Source organism: Sebastes fasciatus, chromosome 13 (assembly GCF_043250625.1).
Source record: "Sebastes fasciatus isolate fSebFas1 chromosome 13, fSebFas1.pri, whole genome shotgun sequence".
NCBI lineage: Eukaryota > Metazoa > Chordata > Actinopteri > Perciformes > Sebastidae > Sebastes > Sebastes fasciatus.
This window is the reverse complement of record NC_133807.1, coordinates 8,665,716-8,689,127: the sequence shown is the minus strand read 5'-3', so window position 1 is coordinate 8,689,127 and position 23,412 is coordinate 8,665,716. Positions and strand designations below refer to the sequence as shown.

At 39.8% G+C, this 23,412-nt stretch overlaps 1 protein-coding gene across 4 annotated transcripts in view; it reads right to left on the bottom strand.

Annotated features, from left to right (window-relative positions):
• clec16a (C-type lectin domain containing 16A) overlaps nt 1–22,788 on the bottom strand; it is a 49,061-nt gene extending 26,273 nt beyond the window's left edge. For 2 of the 4 annotated variants that reach the window (XM_074655248.1, XM_074655250.1), the window contains exons 1-12: nt 22,570–22,788; nt 20,079–20,207; nt 18,085–18,218; nt 17,026–17,174; nt 14,546–14,651; nt 10,087–10,210; nt 9,487–9,661; nt 8,175–8,225; nt 7,844–7,960; nt 1,981–2,314; nt 564–675; nt 345–445 (exon numbers count right to left, since the gene is read on the bottom strand). In XM_074655248.1, the coding sequence (XP_074511349.1) occupies nt 345–445; nt 564–675; nt 1,981–2,314; nt 7,844–7,960; nt 8,175–8,225; nt 9,487–9,661; nt 10,087–10,210; nt 14,546–14,651; nt 17,026–17,174; nt 18,085–18,218; nt 20,079–20,207; nt 22,570–22,643 (1,606 nt within the window). In that variant the 5' untranslated portion in view covers nt 22,644–22,788. Of the gene's footprint in view, nt 1–344; nt 446–563; nt 676–1,980; nt 2,315–7,843; nt 7,961–8,174; nt 8,226–9,486; nt 9,662–10,086; nt 10,211–10,580; nt 10,757–14,545; nt 14,652–17,025; nt 17,175–18,084; nt 18,219–20,078; nt 20,208–22,569 lie in introns of those variants that run through there. The other 2 variants (XM_074655249.1, XM_074655251.1) reach the window with 2 other exon arrangements.
• Nucleotides 22,789–23,412: the final 624 nt, after the last annotated feature.

The following is a 23,412-nucleotide window of genomic DNA, read 5'->3' as shown; positions in this document are numbered from 1 at the left end:
ACCGACAATGTAGCTGGCCACGCTGGCTGTGAGTGAAAACAGCATTAGACTGCATTAGTTGTAGTTAGGTGTACCTAATAAATTGAGGCAACTGAGTGTATATTGACACAAATTTGTTCAAATGTAAAATGAAAAGTTCTCTGCCAAAAACAACCCAGACATAAACCGTATGTATTCAGTCCTGTTGAGTCAGTCAAGTCCTGTTATTAGAAATATATATATAAGCAGTTGTACGCCGTTTCCAATATGGAGGCCAGTTTATTTCATTTACCAGGTATCTAGAATGAACCACTATAATCAACCAAATGAATGTTCATATGTATAAATAAAAAAGAAAGGCCAACCTTTGCTGTGTGAGACCGCATAAAGCAGGCAGAGGACGAACAGGGCGTGGTAGTCATCGGTGGTGCAGTCCAGAGCGCTGTACACCATGTCTAAGAACGGTCTGCAGAGAAATAAGATATCATCAGTCCATAAACACTTCTGTCTTTCCTTTTATTCATTCTTTCCACATCCAGATCAATCTAACAGCTCGGTGTGTCCAGATATGTGTGTGCATGTACCTGCTCCTCTGTGTGTGCGTGCGGGTAGCTGCAGCCGTCTTCTCTTCATCGGTGATGTTCTGCTCCGTCAGCTCCGACACCTTACACTTCTCCATCACCACCATCTCTATCTCTGTGTGCACACATACACACACACATACTTTGTACTTACTTGCATAAATATCCATAAATGTAATGTTTTTTTTAAATGTATTTTTCACATTCACATCCTCAACAAAAACACACATCAGAGCTATGAAGACAGAAAGTTTCACCTATTGTCACCAGTGAAGATGAAGTCTGAAGTGTTTCCTTCTCACTTGTTACTAGTTGAAAAAATGATGAAATGTGTCAAGGCAGCAAAGATGAGCCAGTCATGCCATCAGTGTCTGCTTACTATTGATTAGGGAATAAAATATTGATTTTCAATGCATAAAATGCATTAAAATGTTATATTTCAGCCAATGACGTACAGCATGTCACCTAAGTTACCATCTGTCCTTCAAAATGTTTCCTATTTCATCTCTTTTCTTAGTTCTCAGTTAAAGAGAATGGCTGTCGTTTCCCCCCCAAAATGGTACATGTGTCATTTTGAAACTAGCTGCAGCCTACGATGTTATTCGGGTGCATTTGCACCTTCAGAAGCAAACAACTGTGCAGCCCTGCAAAAAAACTCTGCAAAAAGAGTCTATTCAGTCAAAGTAAAGAAGGAATCATTTCAGATGAGTGATCACATTTTTACACACGCACACACACACACACACACACACACATGCACACAGAGCAGGAGTGAGAGACAGGCGGAGAGGTGAGGAGCACAGGATGGATGGTGTGTCACCGTGGAAATGGACAGTCGGCTGCCATGGAAATTGTGTTTGACACGAGGTCAGTGGTAGCCGTGGTGACCATGGGGAAAGTAAAAAAAATGCCAAACAGGGGCAGCAGCTGAAAGAGAGGCCTCATCTCAAAACTAGCCTAAGAGGAATTTGTTGGTTAAATTTACTTTCTTTCTGATGTGTTTCTTCTGCATTTTGTTTTAGCCTCAACGTTGATTACTCATGTTTTAACACTTCCTTTTTTCAGGAATCAAGCATATCCTCAATTTGTGAACTTTTTCACTGCTGATCAAGAGGCTGCATAGTCTAATCTGAATTTGACAATAAACAGTAAATGTATGATGATGACAGTTAACAGTCATGTACACATTGAATTAAGCACCAAGATGAAAAGCAAAAAAAAAAAAGCAGGGCACATTTAGAGTTAGGTTGAGTTATTTTGAGTTAGTTTCTCTCTTTTCTGTTTGGAGAGGAGGGCTGCTGCTGTGGTGACTTTTGGGGAACCGGGGTGCATCATGGGAGACTGTGTCTGATTGATGGGAGTAGAGAAACATGGACAAACACACTCCTGTACTGCTGTGTCCAATGAGACACACACTCACCTTCCGCCGTCTCCCCACTCGCTCTGCTTCCCTTAGAACTCCCACCTCCTCCTCCTCCTCCTACTCCCTCTGTACCTTTTCCCTTATCCCTCTCTCCTCCTCTGCTGTCGTCGTCCCAGCCCTCCTCTACTCCTCCTCCTCCTCCTCCTCCTCCTCCGCCACCACCTCCTCCTCCTCCCCCTCCCCCAGCCCTTTCGTCATCCTCCTCCTCGCCATGGTTCTTGTAGTTTGGCCTCTTCTGTGTTCTCTTGCGGCCGCGGTGGCGGGACAGCTCCAGGGAGCGCTCCAGAGACTCTACGGGCTTGGTGAAGCGACGCACGCCTCCTGCACTGGCCTGGGGAGGGATAGAGAAGGACAGCGAGGCAAGGGTGTGAGATGGGAAGACATCACAAGCCTGGAAGTGACAGAAGTATTATTTTATCAAGTCTACATTTTGTCCAAATCCTTTCTGGTGATCATGAAATCCTGAAAGTATTTTTCTTTTGATGTGCTTTTTAAAAGGTGTGTTTGGTTAAAATGCAGCAGTGGCCGTTTTGTGATTTTGCTTCTTGGTTTTTCACATCTATAGTGGTGTTACAGTGCTAACACAGCATAACACCTTCCAGTATGTGCTGGATAAAAAAGGCAGATAACGGCTCAAAACAAGTGAGAAAAAAAAAATGGGAGGGGTTTATTTAGTCAGGTACTGATGTTCTGGAGTAAACACACCCAGAGGCGGGATATTTAGAAGAAACTAACTGTCCTGTTTCCAGGAAGCAGTTTCACTACCACCTTTTACTGGCAGAAGTGCATGAAAAAGAATCAAGACACACGTGAAAACGCATAACACCACATGCATACACAATAACAAACTTCTATAACTGATGTGCCTAAATCTTCTCACACATGCACATAAACGGCGAGCCTTACAGTAAATCCGTCTTGCACTATCTTGTTGATCTAAGTCTGTTTGTACACGAGACTCTTCCTCCCTGATATACTTTATCAGGGAAAATGACCACTTGACAGACACACACAAGCACACACATACACAGTTGAGGTCACGTCGGTGAGGCCGTACTGGAACTAGAAATAACCCACTTCTCGCACATAGCCCTCAAACTTACACCAAAACGCAGATATGCACACAGGAAACAGCTGGTAAATGATAAGAGGCTGAAGCAGAGATGTCATCACTGACTTACAGTAAACTGAGCAATCATAATGACATGAATTATTACTACTGCTAATTATAATGACACAACTGCTTTACTGCTTCAGATTAAACTAATTAGAATGAATATAAGAGTAATACAATTCTTTTTTAAAAAAGGTAAATAAAACTTAAAAAAAAGAAAAGAAAGTCTGCAGAATAAACATGGTATGATTTGGACTTTAGGTCAGTGGAGAGCACAAAGGCAGGTTAGCATTTGAGTCAATTATTTTCAGCCAGATGTGTCCAGACAGACTCAGACTCTTTCACACAGACTGCAAGCAGTCTAGCAGTATTCAGTCATTTCAAAACTTGACTACTCTACAATTTAAATTCCACTTTTAGACAAATTGGACGAAGGAAAACATCTGCTTATATCAAGGTCAATCAAAGAATTGACCTTTACATGCACAGCTCAGTTGAGGATGGACCACAAAAACACACAGGTCACCATGATTAACCCCGGGTGTGAGGCAAGAGTAGAAATATATTTGATCAAATGGCTCAACACAGGGCGGCTACAGTACACAATAACGGACTAGTGCCGAGAGGGGCATCGAGATATGAGCCATCATCAGTGCAATTTCACTACTTATTCAGGCTAACCTGAAAAAATGCACTTCTAGCACTATAAACTGTTAAGGCATGTGCTACTTAGGCAAAACAAAAACGTGCCTGAATATTGTGATGTCATGCAAAATCGTGCAAACTTGTGGTTGATAGATTTTACTTTGTTTTATTTTAATTGCTAATTTGAGTATGTACCGTATGTGTATGTACGCATTTGTGTGTGTGTGTGTGTGTGTGTGTGTGTGCGCTTAATGCATATTAATATACCTGTAATACTATATTCACTGTTGTTAAGACTGTTTTTATTCCCTAGAAGTCTCGAGGATCCAAAAATAAACAAATAGATCAATCCTGTAGAGAGTCCAATGGTGCAGCAAGATAAAGAGCCACTGAATACCAAGATAATACAGCTTCTTAGGTTTCATTTGTACAAAAAAAAAGGTTCAACTTTGTTGAAGAAGACAAAGAGGAAGAGGATCAGGTATCGCAAGGTGAAACTAGGTGGCACTATTTCACTTCGCTTCTTACAATAACACAAACCACCGAGCACACACACACACACACACACACGTGAGGACGTAGGTACATCGACACACAGACATGGAAACATGGCGTGCAGTGTCAGAAGATGTAGGCCCATCCTCCTCATGTGTCAAACACAGCTGCAGTTTCTCAACATCCACAATTACTGGAAGGAGCTGTTTGCCACAGGAATCAAAACCAAAAGCTATACATTAGTTTGTCTATTCCTCCCTCCTGCCGGGTCCCTCTCTTGTCTTCCCTTTTGCCTTTTCTCCATATTCTCACGAGAGGAAAGTTTTTGTTTTTCTTAGGAATAAACACTAGAGAACTACTTCATTTAGGCTCAGTCTGTAGAGATGTATTCACAGAAGTATTCTCTAATAGGACTGTGAATAACAAGATAATACAGAAAAGTGGTTGTTAGAGACTAAAATGTGTTTTTAATTTGTTTGTGTTTCAGATTAAGTCAACCCTTTTTTTTGGACTATTACTTTGAAGCATAATGAAGCTAAAAGCCGTAGCTACTCATTTCCACAGAATAATTAGACAAGTCTTTGTAATCCTTCCTGTAGCCAGCCAAACAAAAACATTGATATCTAGCTCCATCTGAGCACTTAGGATTGTACTGAAGTCGCTGCTAAAAACACGGTGTGTGTATGCTGTCAGACAAAAACCACAGACTAGCATTAGTGTGTGTGTGTGTGTGTGTGTGTGTGTTGCACCTGTTAGCTGACTAGGTTCTGGTAAACCGCTCACACTCGGAGCCTATGCTGAGAAATTAATGGAGGTCAGGGAGCATGTAAGGCAAACCTACACACCGCACAAACACACCTAGCAGCACATCAAAATAGGGCACCATTTGAAGCTAAAAGATATACTTATAAATGCACACAACTAAAACAGCTGCATGTGCTTTGGCGGGGAAAAATGATACAGTAGATACACATACAGTACAGAGATGCAGATGTTGACATCATGTAACTGGTGCACTTGCAAGAAAACACGTGTACAAAAGAGAAAGAGAGAGAGAGAAAAAAATACTTCCAGGAAAGAGATTTGGGTTAGGTGAGCCAGCTCTGTCGGTGTGTTCCATCATGTGACCTAATTTCCTGCCACATCACAGACAAACAGGAAGTACTATTTGACCACCTGCACAGAAACAGAGCCCAGGCCTCATCTGTCGGTGTTTCATCTACAATAAATCAAACAATAACACAATAGCAGTTCTATCTGATGTGGTGGAAACAATTCATATCCACAGTCCAACTTGCATGTAAAACAAAGAGAACACATTGGTTTCATTATGTCTTCAGACGTTATCAAGTATGATCAGGGGCTTTTTCCACAATAAATCATTGTGCAAAATGCAGGTGTCCTATGTGCCTGCAAACATGCAGAATGAACAAACGCATGCATTTGAACCAGTGGGGAACTCTGGGTCTGAAAAGTAAAGCCAATGCTGAAGTGCATTAAACTTGCATTCTTTCTAATAGCCAGCAGGGGGCAACTCCTCTGGTTGCTAAAAGAAGTCTGATTGTATAGAAGTCTATGAGAAAATGAGCCTACTTCTCACTTGATTTATTACCTCAGTAAACATTGTAAACATGAGTTTATGGTCTCAAACACTAGTTTCAAGTCTCCTACAATACAGTATGATTTTCATTTAGTAAATTATGTTTCCACTTAGAGTCAAATAGACCATAAAACAGGGTATGCTTTAGGGCGGGGCTAACTTTCGATTGACAGATCCCTACCCCAGCGTTGTCCAGTCTAGGCTGTGTTGTTGTTCCGTGTTTTTCGTCTTACAACTTTAACCCTTTCACAGTGTGTTTTCAGTTTATTAAAGTTAATTATAACCTTTTTGGTCGCCTTGAAATGTCTTATTCAGCATACCTAGCTCCTCCCTCTCGTGTCACTTCTGGTTGCAAAAAAACAAGATGGTGACGGCCAAAATGCCAAACTCGAGGCATCAAAACGTCAGTCCACAAACCAATGGGTGATGTCACGTGACTACGTCTACTTCCTATATATAGTCTATGATTTGAACACAGATATGAGCACATTCAAGCAATAAACAAGGACACAAAGACACGCACATCACTGCAGGTTAAAAGCAAGTAAATGTTTGAATGAGTAACCTTAGTGACTTAGTCTTCTGTTAAGAATAATACAACCTTATTTAACTCCTGAATGGAGAAATGGATCATTTCAAGTCATGGGCCATTTTGGACTCTGTTGTGCATCTGAGGAAGGCAAGCCATCAAAGCTCCTTTTGCAAGTTTATCAGTGGCAAAACAGTAGAGAACTAATAAAGTGAACACAGAACTAACACAGAAAATGAGCAGTATTACCATCTCAAGTCTGTTTCTTTAGTTCATTTTATTTGATAGAAAATCCTAAAATTCTGACCATTTCAATTCTACAGTATACAGTATATACTATATACACTTTACTTCTCTAATCTTTGGAGAACTGCTACACTGATGTTTAAAAATGCAACACGTGGCACCTTTTAAAGTCCGCAAAGTGCGGAGAAAGAGAAAAGCATGGCTGAATGAATAGCTGGCAGGTACTAGTTGGGGTCTGGCTGCCTCCTGTTGTGGTAGACCACCGTTGCTAAAGACATCACGCCTCAACTCACATTCACTGAAAAGGTAGGCTGCTTCTTACAACAGCCACAGGTCTAGCACACACACACACACACACACACACACACACACACACACAAAATCACACTCAAACAGCGCAGCACAGAGAATAACCACAAGGGTTCTCAGAAACGCTCACTAGCTCAGCACACCCACCTGGCTTTACAAACAGATGGTCAAAAAACTAAGAAGAGGGAGAGGTGGGGGGGATTCGGTTTCAGAGAGAAACTGAAGCATGGGAGAAGAAGAAGAAGAAGAAAATGAGAGGAAGAGAGTGAGAAAATGAGAGATGAGGGAATTAGATGGGGAAAATGAGGGGGAGACAAGGGGGAGGTAGAAAGAAAGACACAAAGAGAAGGGAAATAACATACGGATGTAAATACAAACAGACGTTCGGAGAAAGACGATATAAAGACAGCAGACAGAACGTTTCAATTCGAGGCGGAGATGGGAGAAAATATGGAGATTAAAGGAGAGTGTGTTTGAAAAATGTAAATAAGAAAAATCTATGTAGCTAATTAGCATAACGTTGCCTTGATGTGGGTGAATCATGGAGAAACCATGACCCCGTGATCTCATAACCACCTACACACATTTCTGGAACTCCAGTCTATGTGTGTATGTGTGAAAGTGTGTTTGTGTGTGAGTGTGTATATATTTCTGTGCGCATGTATCCATGCGGTTGCCTGCGTAGGTGTGTGTGCATTTATTGTTTGTGCGCTGTACTCCGTTGTGTTTATGGGTATGTACTAGTGTGACTCTGTATCACAATGTACAGTCTGCTGTGTGTGTGTGTGTGCTGCAAATTAGTGGTTTTTATTGATGGTTCTGAGAGTGCTGTTTATGTAAAATATTACTGTGTGTGTGTGTGTGCGTGTGTGTGTGTGTGTGTGTGTGTGTGTGTGCGTGTGCCTGTGCGTGTGCGCCTTACCGTGTTCTTGTGTGTGCTGTGTATATCCATCTGTGGGGTGAAGACAGACAGGTCTCCATTGAGAATAACTTCGGCCAGGGAGTTGACCATTGGCTGATAGTGGATGATCAGAAACACCTGGAAAACACACACACAATTAAGAAAATAATCAAAAACATCTTCAAGAGCCGTTCATTGAAAATGAAAACAAAATGTATGGTAAAGTTCTTAACTCTACAAGAAAATGTATTTTGAACTTGGCTTCCTCCGTACGAACCGGTGACCCTCAGAAAATATTGGGCAGGCTTACATGGAAAAGTAAAGCAAAGCATCTGATGTGTGTGTTGCTTACTTGAGACAGCAGGTAGAGGGACACCTGCGGGTTGATCTTTCGCTCTTCGGACTAAAGAAACAAAAAAATTAAAGGCTAGTCAAAGTCACACATATAGCAGCTCCATAGCTAGTACCCATAATAACATGAAAGGAATAGTGAAGGCATAATGTGACAAAACTGTGAGGAGAGACAAGGCATAGAGCTGGAATGATTTAATAGCTGATAATCATCGAATAGTTTAAAAGGACCGTACCAGTGGTTTTGTAAGTTAAGCCAAATACCTTTTATGTGCTTACACCTTCCATTAGCGCTGTTAGTTATATTCTAAAGCATGCGGCAGACTGTCAAACTTATGACAATTAAATTATTATTTATAATCATTGTTGAGTTTCCAAACATCATATCTTATGAATGCAATACTATGTGGTAGCTGAATGGTTTATCATCAGACCTTCACTTCATCATGTGAATGCACTACCGGAAACCAGAGAACCACCACTCCGTCAATTTTAACTCAAATATTATATTATATATATATATAATATAATAAAATATAATATGATAATATGAATATTATATAATATTAAAACTCAAATACATCAAATTTATGAAAACCACAGCGCATGTGTGTTTCATTATGATGCATTAGGTATGTTGAGGAACATTCGAGTCTCTGAAAGATGATAGCGTAGTGTAGTATAGTTTTGGTAGTGTATTTAAACTAACGTGAACCGATAGGCCCCTGGAAGGAAAAACACATTTAAAAATTACAGCGCCACTTGCACGAATTTGGAATTGTTTGTCAGTAATGTATGTTTAAGCAGATTGGATTTACTGGGATGGTTGTGCAAAACCACTGGTATGGTCTTTTAAGTCACTTATGTTAATGTAAATGTAAAATCTAAGTCATCATAATCATGATCAGCAAAGTCATACCAATGATTTACTGGTTACACCTTCTCAAATGTAATTCACAGCTTTTGTATGTTTTATATCCTTGTAAATTGAATTAATCAAGTTTAATCAATATTGTTACGTTAATAAAAGTTACTTTTTTCTTAATGTGATTTTGATTGTGATGTTTTTGCCCATTTATGGCTGCAAGAAGGATGACACCGTACAGTTTCTCTGACGTGTTCTTTAACACATTAGCTTATGGAAAGACGCATACGTGCGGATGTGTTATAACACGTTAAGTGCTAACAATTTGGGGAAATTCTAGAAAAGAATGGAGGAAGCAGCTTTTATATGACACAAGCTCTCTCCACTTTGAACCTGCAAACATCAGCGTAACTTAATTCATTTAGACATGCAGGTGAAGGTAACACACCGTCTCGGGGATGACCAGAGAGTAGACGTAGAGGGGCAGGAACAGACGGTTGAGGAGGTGGTCGGTCAAAACGTCATTGAGGAATTCGCAGTTGATGATGAGGATGTCGTTCAGGTAGTGCAGGTGGTCTAGGTGCTCCGCTACCAGGTCACTTAACTTCCCTCTGTTCTTATGTCTGGGACAGGACAAAGAGAGAGACTCAGATGTTATTTGGGAAGTGGTCAGGCTGCTCTACTGCCAAAATCATCAAGAATAAAAAAAACATCTTCAGGCATGAAAACGGTTTGACCGCCATGCTTTATTGTACATTATTTACACAAATGGCATCTTAATGTATGTGCAGATTCACAATGTATAATATGACACTTGTGTACTGTCTTTTAACTTGAAAGCTATTTAAAAGGACATGGTGTATCCAGTGTTTTAAAAAAAAACCAAGTTAAAGCATATTATAATGCAATGACGTATACAATACATCATGCCTTTGTACAGCAATGTCATCAAATAAGCACCAGGATAACAGAGACATGCCTGACCCTTAGAGGCCGCAGTGAGAATTACACTGAGAAACAGAAAAAGGATACAATAGATGGCACTTACTCTTCATCTGTCTGCACACACTTGTCCAGTTCGATGACATGGCTGCCAATAAACCAGACCAGGTTGCTGAAATATGGGACCGCTGTCTTATCTCGGATGTAGTGCAGCATGTGCTGGTTGTCCACTGGAGAAATTAGAGTCAGGATTAAGATCTTTGTTACCAAGGCTGCCCACAGGTATCAAACAACCACACCCACACACACTCACATGTACACACACACTTTGTGATACCGGAGAATTACCAGAATGTGACGGTTAAATATGATTAAAAAAAACAACCCAAACCATTCAAATTAAGAGACAAATTAAGAAAATTAACCAACCATGCTCAGTCAAATTAAGTACATGAACTGGTCCATTGTTAATTCAATATAAAGGAGAATACTACTGGAGTGGGATCAAGAGGAAAGCCAGTTCCGTTTCACATTGAAACAACAGTGCGACTGGGGCTACTCTCGCTGTAATTATGCAAGAAAAAAACCTGCTTTTCCAACCGATTTTCTGTCGGTTTAATCCAAGCCTGTGATCTGAAACTGCACTCATCAGTTTGCCCTTCTCTCTGATGCTTTCTGAAGAGGAGTTATCTTTAGACAAAAGCAAGATCTGAGCACGATTTGGTCCAACTTTGTATTAGTAGTAATTGAAGTCACAAGTTTAGTCATAGTATAATGTTTAAAAAAAATAAATGTCAAAGGTTAAAGGGGAACCAATTTTACACATCAAATGAAATATAAAAGACAATATTTCTCTTTTTAACTGTCCGTCATGAGTCTGTCAATGTTTTATAGGAGTGCAATGTTAAATCTGTGGAGTACTCTTAATACTGGGCAAAGGTCTACAGTATAGAAAGCCTTGATATCAGATTGGACAGCAGACTGAATTTGTTATTTTTATAAAAAGGGGTCAAAAGTGACAGTCAGACTAATCCATGTGTCTCAAATTCCTACTGCAGGAACAGCAATAGAGAAACTACAGAGCAGAAAAATCTGACACCTGTTTTACATAGTATTTCCATGCACCTGTTTTAATGTGTCTGGAATAAGAGCCCACTGTAGTCTGGGAGAACCAGACATTTTAGACAATTACTTTAGGACACTTCTGTGTGAACTGTCCTGGTGTAGTAACACATTTTCATCTAGTCGTCCGAATGCAAATAAAAGTAGTAATTCCACACAATGCCAATCCAACTGAGACAGGTACTGTAATGAATAAGCAGCCAAATCAAATGAATGACTTACATAATAGCAGAAAACAAAAAAGACAAATCACAAGCTGACACTACTCAGAGTCACACAGTGCCATTCCAGCTTAGTCCATTAGTGGATGAACTGAGAATTTAAGCGGAGGATACGGACTAAAAAAAACTCCACAGTGACCTAAACTGTCAAACCCATCACCAAAATAACAACCAACATGTGGGGCTCAGTTGAAATTAAGTCTGTGGAACAATTAATCCAAGAAAATTAAATTTAAAAAAGGCATGCAGGTTGTTCTGCATGTATGTAGGTGAGTGACACAGATTGATTTACAAGAACAAAAATATTCATACCGGTACATTTATAACAAATACACTATTAGGAACAAATAGGGCTGGGTATCAACAAACACTGACATGTAAGGAGTAATAATAACTAATTCTAAGCAAATTTGAGGAATTACAATTAATATAAAACAAGTCTCACATTAACAGCAACTATACTGATAAATAAATATCAACCACTGACTGGCTTATAGACCAATTTAACACTTGTCTATTTAGAATTGTATCTGCATCCAGGTACTGTATGAACAACTGGGAACAATATAAGGAAAGAAAATAACAAAACATGTTTCTAGCATACCCAGCCCTGAAAAAAAAAAGACTGAATGAATGGAACCAACTTACATGAAACTGGAGTTAGGCAGATGGGGCGCGCAGAGGGAGGAGGGAGAGGAGGAGAGAGACAAGGAGAGGAAGAGTAGGAGTGGTTGTTGAAGAGGAGGAGGAGGAGGAGGGAGAGGGGGAAACAGACACAGGGTTAATGTGTGTAAAGAGGGCGGCTGTGGAGGGGTGGAGGCTGGGAAGGACCCCGCAGGTATCTTAAAACAAACTGCAAACAATGGCACATCTGGCAAAGGAGTTTATGTGTTACCTAAACATTTCTTTTCACTGTATAACAAGTTACCAGAGAAAAAAAAGCTAGCGTTCTAACATCATTTGCCTAAACATTCTTCACGCTAGCTTAATTCATCTTAATGCTGGATAAAATCCTTTTCCAGGTTGTCATTTGTTGCAGTGCATGACCCAAGGAATCAGTAGGAAGCATCAAACTGTGATACATGTTCAACATTATGATGTTTTCATTGCAACATCCTGACCCATTTTCAGTGTTGACACACAAATAATTAAGTTCGGGGTTAATTTAGGAAAAGTAATTACATTATCAAGGGGTGTGAACTTTTTTGCCACAATAAGACACAGCTTTGACTGCATATTTCACAATGCAATGAATAGTTTGCATTACAGCAGTGTCTCATCAGGATACAGATGCTGTCCCCTGATAATTCTCAGATGCTGGGAAAAAAGTCAGCTTCAGAGACGTCTGCATTGAGTTGATGCTTCCTTCTTTGACAGATTCCTTACCATAGCCAAGCCCACAGCCAGCCCAGCAATGACACATTCCTCACACCACTAGGTTACTTCATAAATGACTTGTATTTCTACAGTGGTTAAAAGTAAATTGTGCTAACTGGGGTTACAGAATCAAGACTTTATGGACAACGGAAGACCCAGAGTTGTACGGTGCAAAGTGCTACATGCAAGGTTAGACAAACAGGTACGGAGACAGACAGGACGCCATAGTTGATGTGTTGCAGCGACTGTACAGTGTGTTGAGGGGAATGTTATGTATAGTGAAGAGAAGCATGATAAGGTGTGGAGGAAAGCCAAACCCGCTTAATGCACCACCCGCATCCCTTGGAGTGACAGCGACTGACTCAGAGCCCCCGAGGAGCCAAGAGAGACGGCAGGAAGAAGAAGAAGCAGAGCTGACGCCGCACAGTGCAGAAAGCAACAATCTTGTTGTTTACAGACTCACAGCATCACTGTCATGTTGCTGCTGCACTCATAGGACATTTATTTTTGAAAAACTTGCAGTTTGCAATCGATTTTTGGATAGAGGGATTTCAACGATGACTTTGCATGCTGGGTAGAGTGGACTTGCTGAAGAGTTAGTTCCCTTATAATTAGTAAATAAGCACATGTGAGATCAGTGAGGTGCTGATACTGAACCTTGTGGTTTAATCTAATTTTGTCATTTTCTGTATTAGTTGGCAACTTCAGGATTTATTTCATTGTGTCATTATTATACAGTGAATCCTTTAAGTGTGAGCATGACAGTGACTTAGCAGGAGAGATGGATTATTGAGAGAAATCAAAAACAACCTGAATCGTGGGTAAAGATTTATATTAAGTAGAGTATTTCTTTACATCCAGTTATCTTCTATACAAGTGCAAAAGTATAGAATTATTCATGGATATTTGATGCTGGCTGATTATCCTTATGACTGCATACGGTTCACATCACAATTGGCTTGTTGCAAACTTGCAATAGAAACAAAACCAACCAAATGTTTGAATTAAGTAAAAACAGATGTTTCTGAGATAACGACAGATGTGTAGAATAAGACAATAGGGAATAAAACTCTTCATTTGTCCTCAAAATAGCCAATCATCCCCCAAGGTGGCTTGTTCGCGCAACAAAAAAAGACCCACACAGCTGCTGGCTGACTGCAGAGTTTCAAGGGTACCAGCCAAATATTGCTGTATATAGATTCTGAACTGTATGTATTTCTACATATTTTCTGTAATTTCAGCTGAGTTCCAGGGGAACAGCTTTCATCTGTCAGGTTCTTAGCAAATATTTACTGAATTTCTTGTCTGTGTTGCAGACCTGCTGTCTGAGACATCATTAGAGAAGATGTGTGCCTAATGGCAGATGGCATTACTGTAAAATAACAGACATTCAAATCCGGTGTAGCCATACTGACACCTGTTTAGAGATACTTGACATTCTCCGACTAGTACCAGGTTGCTGTGAATAATGACCAGATTTTCATGTACTACTTTAGTTGCAGGACCTTTTGAAAAACTTAAAATAAAGGACAATGTTAAATGACAGCTTAAAAAGGTGTTATTTGTACTACCTCACACTCTTTTACACTAGAATGATGATAAATCACATACATTAGAAGGCGACGAAACATTAAAAGGCCAAGAATTAAGCGGATTGTGTATTTGTTTGTCACAGTGTTACCTGTTAGTCATGCTCATGCACCAGAAGCAGCAGCAGCAAGAAGAGGGCAGGAGTACAAAGAAAGGCGGTAGGTAGGCAGTCCCAGCATCTCGGGAGTGTTTGTGTATGCACACACATGTCTGTGTATGGGTTAGCATGTGCGCATGCGTGTTCCCAGCACTCACCTTTGTAGACGTTGAGTGTGATGGTTCGGACTGCGATGCGGACCATGCTTTCAGGGTGGTTGAAAAACTTAATGGCCTCGGTGTACAGGGCAAAGTCATTAGTGTGCTGTGTGTGGGAGACAGAGAGGGGGCGCCGGTGAGCAAGGCGCGGTAATGCACTGCCACGCTCAGGCCTCATACGACCACAGAGCGAGCGAGAGAGAGAGAGAGAGAAAGCAGCTAGTGGAGACAGAAATTCTGGGTAGTATTGCATTTTGATAAGAAAGGCCTAATAACATTAAAATATTGTTATTTAGTTCTTTAATTAACTGAGAAAATGTTCTACGAATGTTAAAGCCTGGGCATTGCTTTTTTTTACAGAAATACAGGCTGGGCAAATACACAAAAGTCAAAGATATTTTTGAAGACAACATGCCACTAAAAAATTAGAATTTCTCCATCTTCAGTAAACAACTAGCCTACGCGTTACCTTGCGAACCCATTCAAATACCACAGAATTCATGATAAATGTCTCATAATCTCCAGTCAATAGGGATGCTATATCGGATGGATAAGTGTGCCTATTTTGTTTCTGACTTGTAGACGTAGCACTTCAAATCAAAATATTAGTATCAAGCAAAAGAACACATTGTAAGCTTTTGATTTGGGTGTTTTTGGCCCATTCTGAAAACCAATAGTACAAAAATTGCATACTATTTCTGGTGAAATATTACAGTACGCAAACAGTGGACACTACATTGTCATAAATATTCCAGAATGCAACGTGGTAGTGACGACAACGTTTAAAACAGACAATGGCGGACAGCTCTGTAACGTCAATAACGTTTCAATTTAAGTGTAAGTATAAGGTGTAATATATTTTTTTAATTAGTTCAGACTTTGATTGTCCAAAGTTAGTTACACTTTTCCATACAGCAAGGAGGCTATCAGGAAGTAATGTAAAAGTTACAGTTCAATGCACCCAAAAAGATACAAAGTTACTGTTTATTCACACAAAAATATGTTGAACGATACTACACATACTGAGTATATAGTATGCGATTTTGGACGCAGCCACTCAAAAGACCAAGCTGAGCAAAAGGAACATTTGCTCGTAACAGTCTAACAGTACTTTAGATGGGCGACATGTATTAACATACCAGCATGCTGCACGTAGTAAATTTGCGTGAGACAATCCGGCTGTTCTGAATCTTACAGTCCTCTCTCTCTGTGCCAGTGCCTGATCCTCTACCCAACAGTTCCTCAGTCACTGTGACCTCCAGCCAATCGCAGTTGAGGGCCAGAAACAAACGGAGGTCACAGCAAATGAAGAATCTTGACCCCGACACCAAACCCAGACCCAAGAGTGTGTCCTCTGATCTTAAAAATATAACTGTGTAGATCTGACAGGAACAGAAGTGGCCAAAGTAATGAGCTATCCAACAGCACCCTCTGGAGGAGAATAAACGGCAAATCAATAAATTATAAATTAATTATAATAAATTAAGTGATAGATGAATTATAAACAAATGTCAGCTAAGTTACTTAAAACTCCACATCCAGAGAGGAGAAATGTCTCAGGGAGGCAGGTTTTACTTTTATTGTTAATTGATAAATAAAATAAAGTAAAATTAAACATAAATAAAATACATTAGTTATAGGTAATTTGACCACATACATATATCCTCTCACATCTACACATTGGGTCTGGTTTTGGCTTCAGGGGCAAAGCAACCATCAACAGTACACCAATAACTTTCCCCAGCACACACAGGCCAATGGAAGGACTACAGATACTGCTGAAACATTGAAGGGTAACAACGATGACATCAGCGATTATTCAGGGCGTTAGTTTGCTTTGGTGCAACAATCTATTACCACGCACGCACGCACGCACGCACGCACGCACGCACGCACGCACGCACGCACGCACAGAAAAAGTTTTTAAAAAAGAATAAGGACAGTTTTGGACAAGAAACAAGATCTTGTTGCGAAAACGGTGGTCTATAACTACTACAATAAAGTATGTGTTTTTTCTTCAGTTGTTGGTGAGAATGATGAAATGCGGTCAAGATCGGCTAAATCTACACAGGAAGCTGATGTTTTCACAGGGGAAGTGTGCTGCTGAAGACGTGGTGGATAGAAGTAGCCTGATAAATACAAACACAGGTCGACTTGCACAAAATGCAAGTGACAAATGAGCTTCTGGATTTTTAACAAATTAACTGTATAATATCTATATACTTAGAGTGGTTTTGTGTACCACTGTAAAATATCATGAGTAGTAAGGATGCTAAATTTAAAGAACAGACTGACATTTTTTTCCTTTCAGTCTGCCTATCTGGTTTTAATAATCTGTTCCATCACTCACTCCTTCCTCTTTGTGATAGAGAGTGCAGAGTGATAAAAGTTGTGGACACTGAATAAAAGATATTCTATGTCTCTCCTTTCTTTAAGTCCCCCTTTCTTGCCTGTGATCCCCCACCCGTCTACGGCCTCACCTCATTGTAGAAGAAGTGCACGGTGTGGGTGTTGAGTTTGAGCGACAGGGTCTTGAGGAAGGAGATGTAGTAGGCCATGATCTCCTCGTCCGAGAAGTCAAACTTGTGGACGATGATGGAGTTCACGTGGTTGTTCGATAAGAGGTAATCTGAGAGGAGAAGAGACTTGATCGGGCTTGTTCACACAGCACAGGGTTTTAGAAACTGCTGACAATCTTGCTATTAACCATTTAAGAGCCCAGTGATTGTAGAAGAGCACACTGAAGGCCTAAAGAGGAGAGTTGATTTTCTATCATGCGATCAACCTTGAACAACTGTTGTTGGACTACTGCAGTAACTGTTTATGTACAGTGAACATGAGAAAGGACTATTAATTCCTGTTGAGATGACAAAACTGATTTTTAATACCTCTACAATTTACCTAAATGCAAACATGTTTTACTTTATATAAGATAATAGCTCACTGTATACATAGCAGTATATTATCTATCAGTCTTTGGTTGCCTAGCAACAATAAAAAACGCAGCAGGCTGCTCTGCATTGTATATTTTAACAGAGAAAGGCAGTGCAACATGCCTTGCATAGTTTAGCCTACAAAACATGAACACATCTACATACTGCTGATTTTAGGGCAAGCCTATACAACACTCCTGAAATAACTACTATGGGTTCCTTTGACTGCTCATATTTAATCTAGACTAAAAAAAAATGTCACCACAAATCCAATCTAATGCCACAAACTACAAAAAAATCAACAAATTAAGAAATAATAAAAATAATCATTAGTTGCAGCCTTTGATTGTATTAGTAAAATGTTTCTAATATTCTTATATATAATAGAAACACCTTTCAATACAAAGGAAGTGCATTATATTATGTTCACAACGCCACCACAGCCTCAAAGCATACCATATGAGTCACCACACAAATTCATAAAGCAGCATTCAAATTACAACATTTTAAGAAATGTATATGACTTGTTACAGGACTATTTAATTGCAATGCATTACATAATATATGTTTTCTATATTTTCAACCAGTGCCGATTCAAATACTTACATAGGGAAGTCTCATGGCTGATGTTCTCAAACAGTATGTTGAGGGTCTGGAGGAGTTGGACGCACACGTAGCGCCCCGACTTCTGACGCAGGATGTTCAGGAAGAAGGCAAACATGTTCTTCTCCAGGAAGAAGCTGAACATATATACAAGAGAGAACACACAGACACATACAGGAGTCAGCTCACGATGACTTGATGTTGAAATATAATTATCAGACAGAAGAACATTTCTCTTTTGCAGCATCCTGTTGGACTAGTAGTTAAGACCCATACCGTATACCCACAATGCCACTGATTTGATTACAGCAATGGACCTGTCTTGCATTTATACCTCCTCTCTGCCTATGTTTCCTGTCTATATCGATACTGTCACCATCTAATAAAAACAATGTGTCAAAAACTAAGCTTAAAAAAAAAGACTGGAACACATAATTTGTGTGCTGTACTATGTCAATATTCTGTACCCGCATACCGCTCATTTCACCCTTAAAAAAATGCAGTTTATCACTTCAAGTTAACGTTCATTGGACCAGATCTCAAACTGGCTAACTCTAGCTACCCCACAGTAAATACTGAATTTAGAAAGACAGGAGCACTCCAGTACTTTGCACCATTGATATTTCATATTTTGTTTAGTTATTCTGTATAAAAATCATTATCATAATGTCACAATAAGACTGCAGCTCAGTTCAACTCTTACTGAAATGAAAAAAAACAACAACAAAAAACAGCCAATGACAGACAAAATTCAAAGTGACTGTTCATGTCCATGTTTATTCTAAGGGTTTCCTGATAACACAAAGTACTCTTTCAACATCCTCTGTGGCTTTTCTGCTCTTCGAAGCCATTTCCTGTTTCATATAATAGAGTCAGAGGTGGCGAAGTGGATAAATAGAAGTGATGACATGCGGCACTAATTGCAGAGCTGCATCTGATTAAAAGCAAAACACTACGGTTTCATGAGCTTGAGTCCCCGGAAACGACTGAAATGCTTCAGTGGTTTGGAGTGGGGGCGGGGGGTTAATGCTGTCGCCTTACAAAATACACTACACAAACATTTACTTCCCCAGAATATTTTTTTTTGAATAAAATAATATCTACTTTTTCTTTTTTAATACCAATATGTATTTTTCCCACACAATCTGGAGTCAAAACGTTACTATTTTGTGCAGAGTCAGCATAACTGGAAGAAAAACAGGAATGTCTTTGATGCAGAGACACAGTTTTGCTTAGTTTTGAATGGTTCACAGTCAAGAGCAGAGCAGCAGCATGGTGGCTCAGTTGCTAGCAATGTTGCTCTATAGAAAGAAGGTGGGGGTAGGACACTTATCCATCTATCTATTAGTTATAATGTTGAAGAAGAGTTTCCAAGTTGAAGTTTGCCTGTTCAAAGATCTCCCTTGTGCATCTGTTCAAATCCATGAGTCAGTGTGCACAAATAGCAAACCTTGCCTATATGAATAGAGATTCAAATACAAGTAAATAAAATGCTGTCACTTTGATCCCCATGCAGGAGTAAGGCTGGGCAATATGGAGAAAATCAAATAACACAATATTTTTGACCAAATACCTCAATACCGATATTGTGACGATGTTGTAGGGTTGACTATTGGTGCTTTTACAAAATATTTACACAATGAGATTTTTGATAAATAATCATTAGTAATGTGGATATAATAACTAAGTGGGTAAAGGCAAATAATATAACAGCTAGAACAGTTTGGTAAATTCTGAAATTTAAAAAATATATATATATAATATATATATATATATATATATAAATACACACTATAATGCAGCCTTTAAAACCAGAAAAAAACACTTATGCCATATCATGATATTTTAATATCCAAAATCGAAGACGGTATCTAGTCTCACATCAGGATATTGATATACTATTGATATATTGCCCAGCAGGAGTCACATCTACATATTTGTAGCTACAGGTGAGGGGTGAGGGATTTGGCATAAAGACGTCGTCGACTGGTACTTACTCAAACACAGAGCTGTCATTTTGGTCCCCCCAGATGAGGATCTCTGTAATGGAGCGGATGGTCTCCACTAGAAGGTTTCGGTTGTGATCTGTCACTGTGGTGTTTTTAGTCAGGACATGGTACATATACCTGATGGAAAGACACAAATGAAGGGAAGATGTGTGGGAAGAAAAGTGGTCAAAACAGAGCCAGTAATCATTTGTACAAATATCTCGCTAAACGTAACAGCAAAAAGAAAGACTGTAGTGATATTGAGACATCCGGAAGCTGCTCCACAGACCAGAATAATAATGTTCAAATAAAATCTATATGAAAAAAAAAATTCAGGTGTCAAAGCAGCAACATCAGCAAACAGAGTGAAACACAGGAGAGGTAAAGGTATACAAAAATGATAAAAACAATAATAGAGATATAAAAGATACAGAGTGAATGAGTGAACATAGTGTGTGCAGTCTGTCAATAAATAAATGTAGTGTGTGCAATAAATAAATGTAATATGTACATAATGTGCAGTCTATAAAGTGGTATATAGGATGTATAGTGTAAAGTAAGTTTAAAGTGTGCCAGTGGTTTGAGTCCAAGATGGTTGCAGATAGTGCATGTTTAAAGGTCTTAAAGTCCTCATAGTTCTCATATGGAGGTCAGCCTTGGTCGTGGAGCCTGATGGCTACCAGCATGAAGGACTGACCCAGGCGCTTTGTGTTGTGCCGAGGGGGGATGAGTCTGTGGCTGAAGGTGCTCCTCATCATGACTAGCTCATCATATAGGGGGTGGGAGTCTAGTATGTCATAGTCATAGTATAGTATGTCATTACACACTTTGCTATTGTATATAGTATGTTATTGTTATTCTATGTTCATATTTTCTACGCTAGTTGTAGTAGTCGGGTATATTTATAGTGTATTCTAATATATTCTTTATATTGTGTATGCTATAGATATTATCTCTAGTGTTGATATGTATATTTATTGTATATTTGCTGTTCCTGTGCCTTACCTGGATAACCTGCTGCTGTAACGCAATAATTTCCCAATTTAGGATCAATAAAGTACATCTATCTATCTAATAAAAATACAACATTATAGTTATTTTTCATAGTTGCTACTGTATTGCCGCTTTGTATTGTGCCGAGGGGGGATGAGTCTGTGGCTGAAGGTGCTCCTCATCTTGACTAGCTCATCATGGAGGGGGTGGGAGGGGTTCTCCAGGATAACGTCCAGCTTTCTCCTCATCCTCCACCTCTGCCACCACCTCCAGATCGTCCAGTTCAGATCCAACCACAGACCCAGCCTTCCTCACCAGCCTGTTCAGTTTGTTGGCATCCCTTGTGTTGGTGTTACATTGCTTCTGCGGGTGTGTGTGCAGACTGAGCTTGATTATCTCCTTCAATCTCTGGTAGTGACATAGAGACATCTGGAAGCTGCTCCACAGACCAGAATAATAATGTTCAAATCAAATATGTAAAATAAAAATAAAGAGTTATTACTATGAGCCCACGAAGGTAGCTTCTAATTTATAGTCAATGGATCATCTCCAATTAGTGTCATCCAATTAAAGCCCCTACACTGTACACAAGTCATAGTTGGTGGTTGTACTTGCTGACCAGGCCTCACTTCTCTCTCTCTCTCTCTTCCATTACAATTTTACAAAGAACATCCAGTAATCCACCTTTTTTTGTACATAGTGTTTATTAATTTCTGACCTATTAATTTACCTATGCTGTTTTTAGGAATTTTCTCATGTTTTGTCATGGCATACTGTATGTTTGTCATACTGTACTGTATCTGTGCTGTTTGTGTGGACTGTGTTTTTATACTCTTGCTGCTGCCTCTTGGCCAGGTCATCATGCAGTAAATGAGAATTGGTTCTCAATCGATTTTACCTGGTTAAATAAAGGTCAAATAAAAATATATACATAAAAACCTACACAGGTCTTTTCACTTACTTGGCCTGATTTGATTGCTTCTGTGGGTGCGTGTGCACACTGAGCTTGATTATCCTCCTTCAATCTCTGGTTAATTTATTGCACCTGTTGTGGTCAGACAAGTTTAACTTCTGCCTCTCTGATTGGTACATAGACTTTGGGTGCGCTCAGTAATTGGCAGCATAGCTCAACTTCTACTAAAACACAGGTCTGGCTAATCAGCCAGGAACTGAAAACACCTGTGCAAAAGCCCTTAAACAGCTCCAATTCTCAGCTCGTCAAATATTCAGAACCGATTTTATTGTCCCAAACTATTAAAGTAACTAGTCTCAGTTCTGTTTTAGGGTTTCAATTAAAGGCTAACAGCTAACGTTAGCTCGCATGTCTGTCTACTTTACCAAACAGAATAGAAACCACACAGCAACCATATGTTAGATTAGTTAGTTAGTTACCAACTACTGTTATTGTAGCTGTTAACAACAAGGCTAACAATACCGCTGACAGTCGTTCTCAGCTGGTTGTCATGGAGGCTAACGTTAGCATGTGTCTGATGCTAAAGCTACTCACTTCAGATGGTCCAGAGAGTGGATGTTTTTAGTCTTCCCTTGTCCTCCAACCCAGCTCCGTGACCGGCCGAACATAGTAGTGGTTTTAACGGGGATGTAATGTTTTCACAGGCACGTTATTTCTGCTAACGTTAGTGTCCGCATCTATCCATTACACCCACTTTCACCCGTACAGCTATAGCTACTTAGCAAACAGAAGGTGATAGGCGGCGACAGCAGCGCTGAGGGGTCATTACGTAACAGAGTTGGTGGATAGGTTGTCTGGGAGTTGTAGTTCTCTCTAGTGATGTGCCGGACACGAACGAGCCGGCTCTTTTAAGTGAACTATAAGAGCCGGCTCCCGTCCGAGAGCCGTTTTTTACTCTTTTTTTTTTAATTTCTTTAATTAATTCAAGGCAGAATGATAGGACGATCTTCTCCGCGCCACGGGCACTCCATACACTAGTGATGTTACGTGCTGTGCCGAGGCTTCGGAGTGAGTGTTTTCCAGGAAGTTTTCCGCGATGCGCGTATTGAGGCTTGTATCGTTTCAGACCAATTACGTCATTGATGACGTCCGAAGCCTCGCTGCACGGCCATACCGTGTGACTGGTTCAGGAAGTAGTTCAGATCTTCACTGGTTAAACCAATGCCACTTTCCAGAAGTGACACAGAACACTAATATTACCCCTCCTGCCATTATTATATTATATTACACTACACTACATTACAATTATTGACCAAAGGATTGGTTTACACACATAAGATGCATTACTCATACTCATACTTATACATATTACTAAGATGAGCGGCAGTCGGAAACGAAGCAGCATGTAAAATTATGGTATTCTGGAAATTATATTGA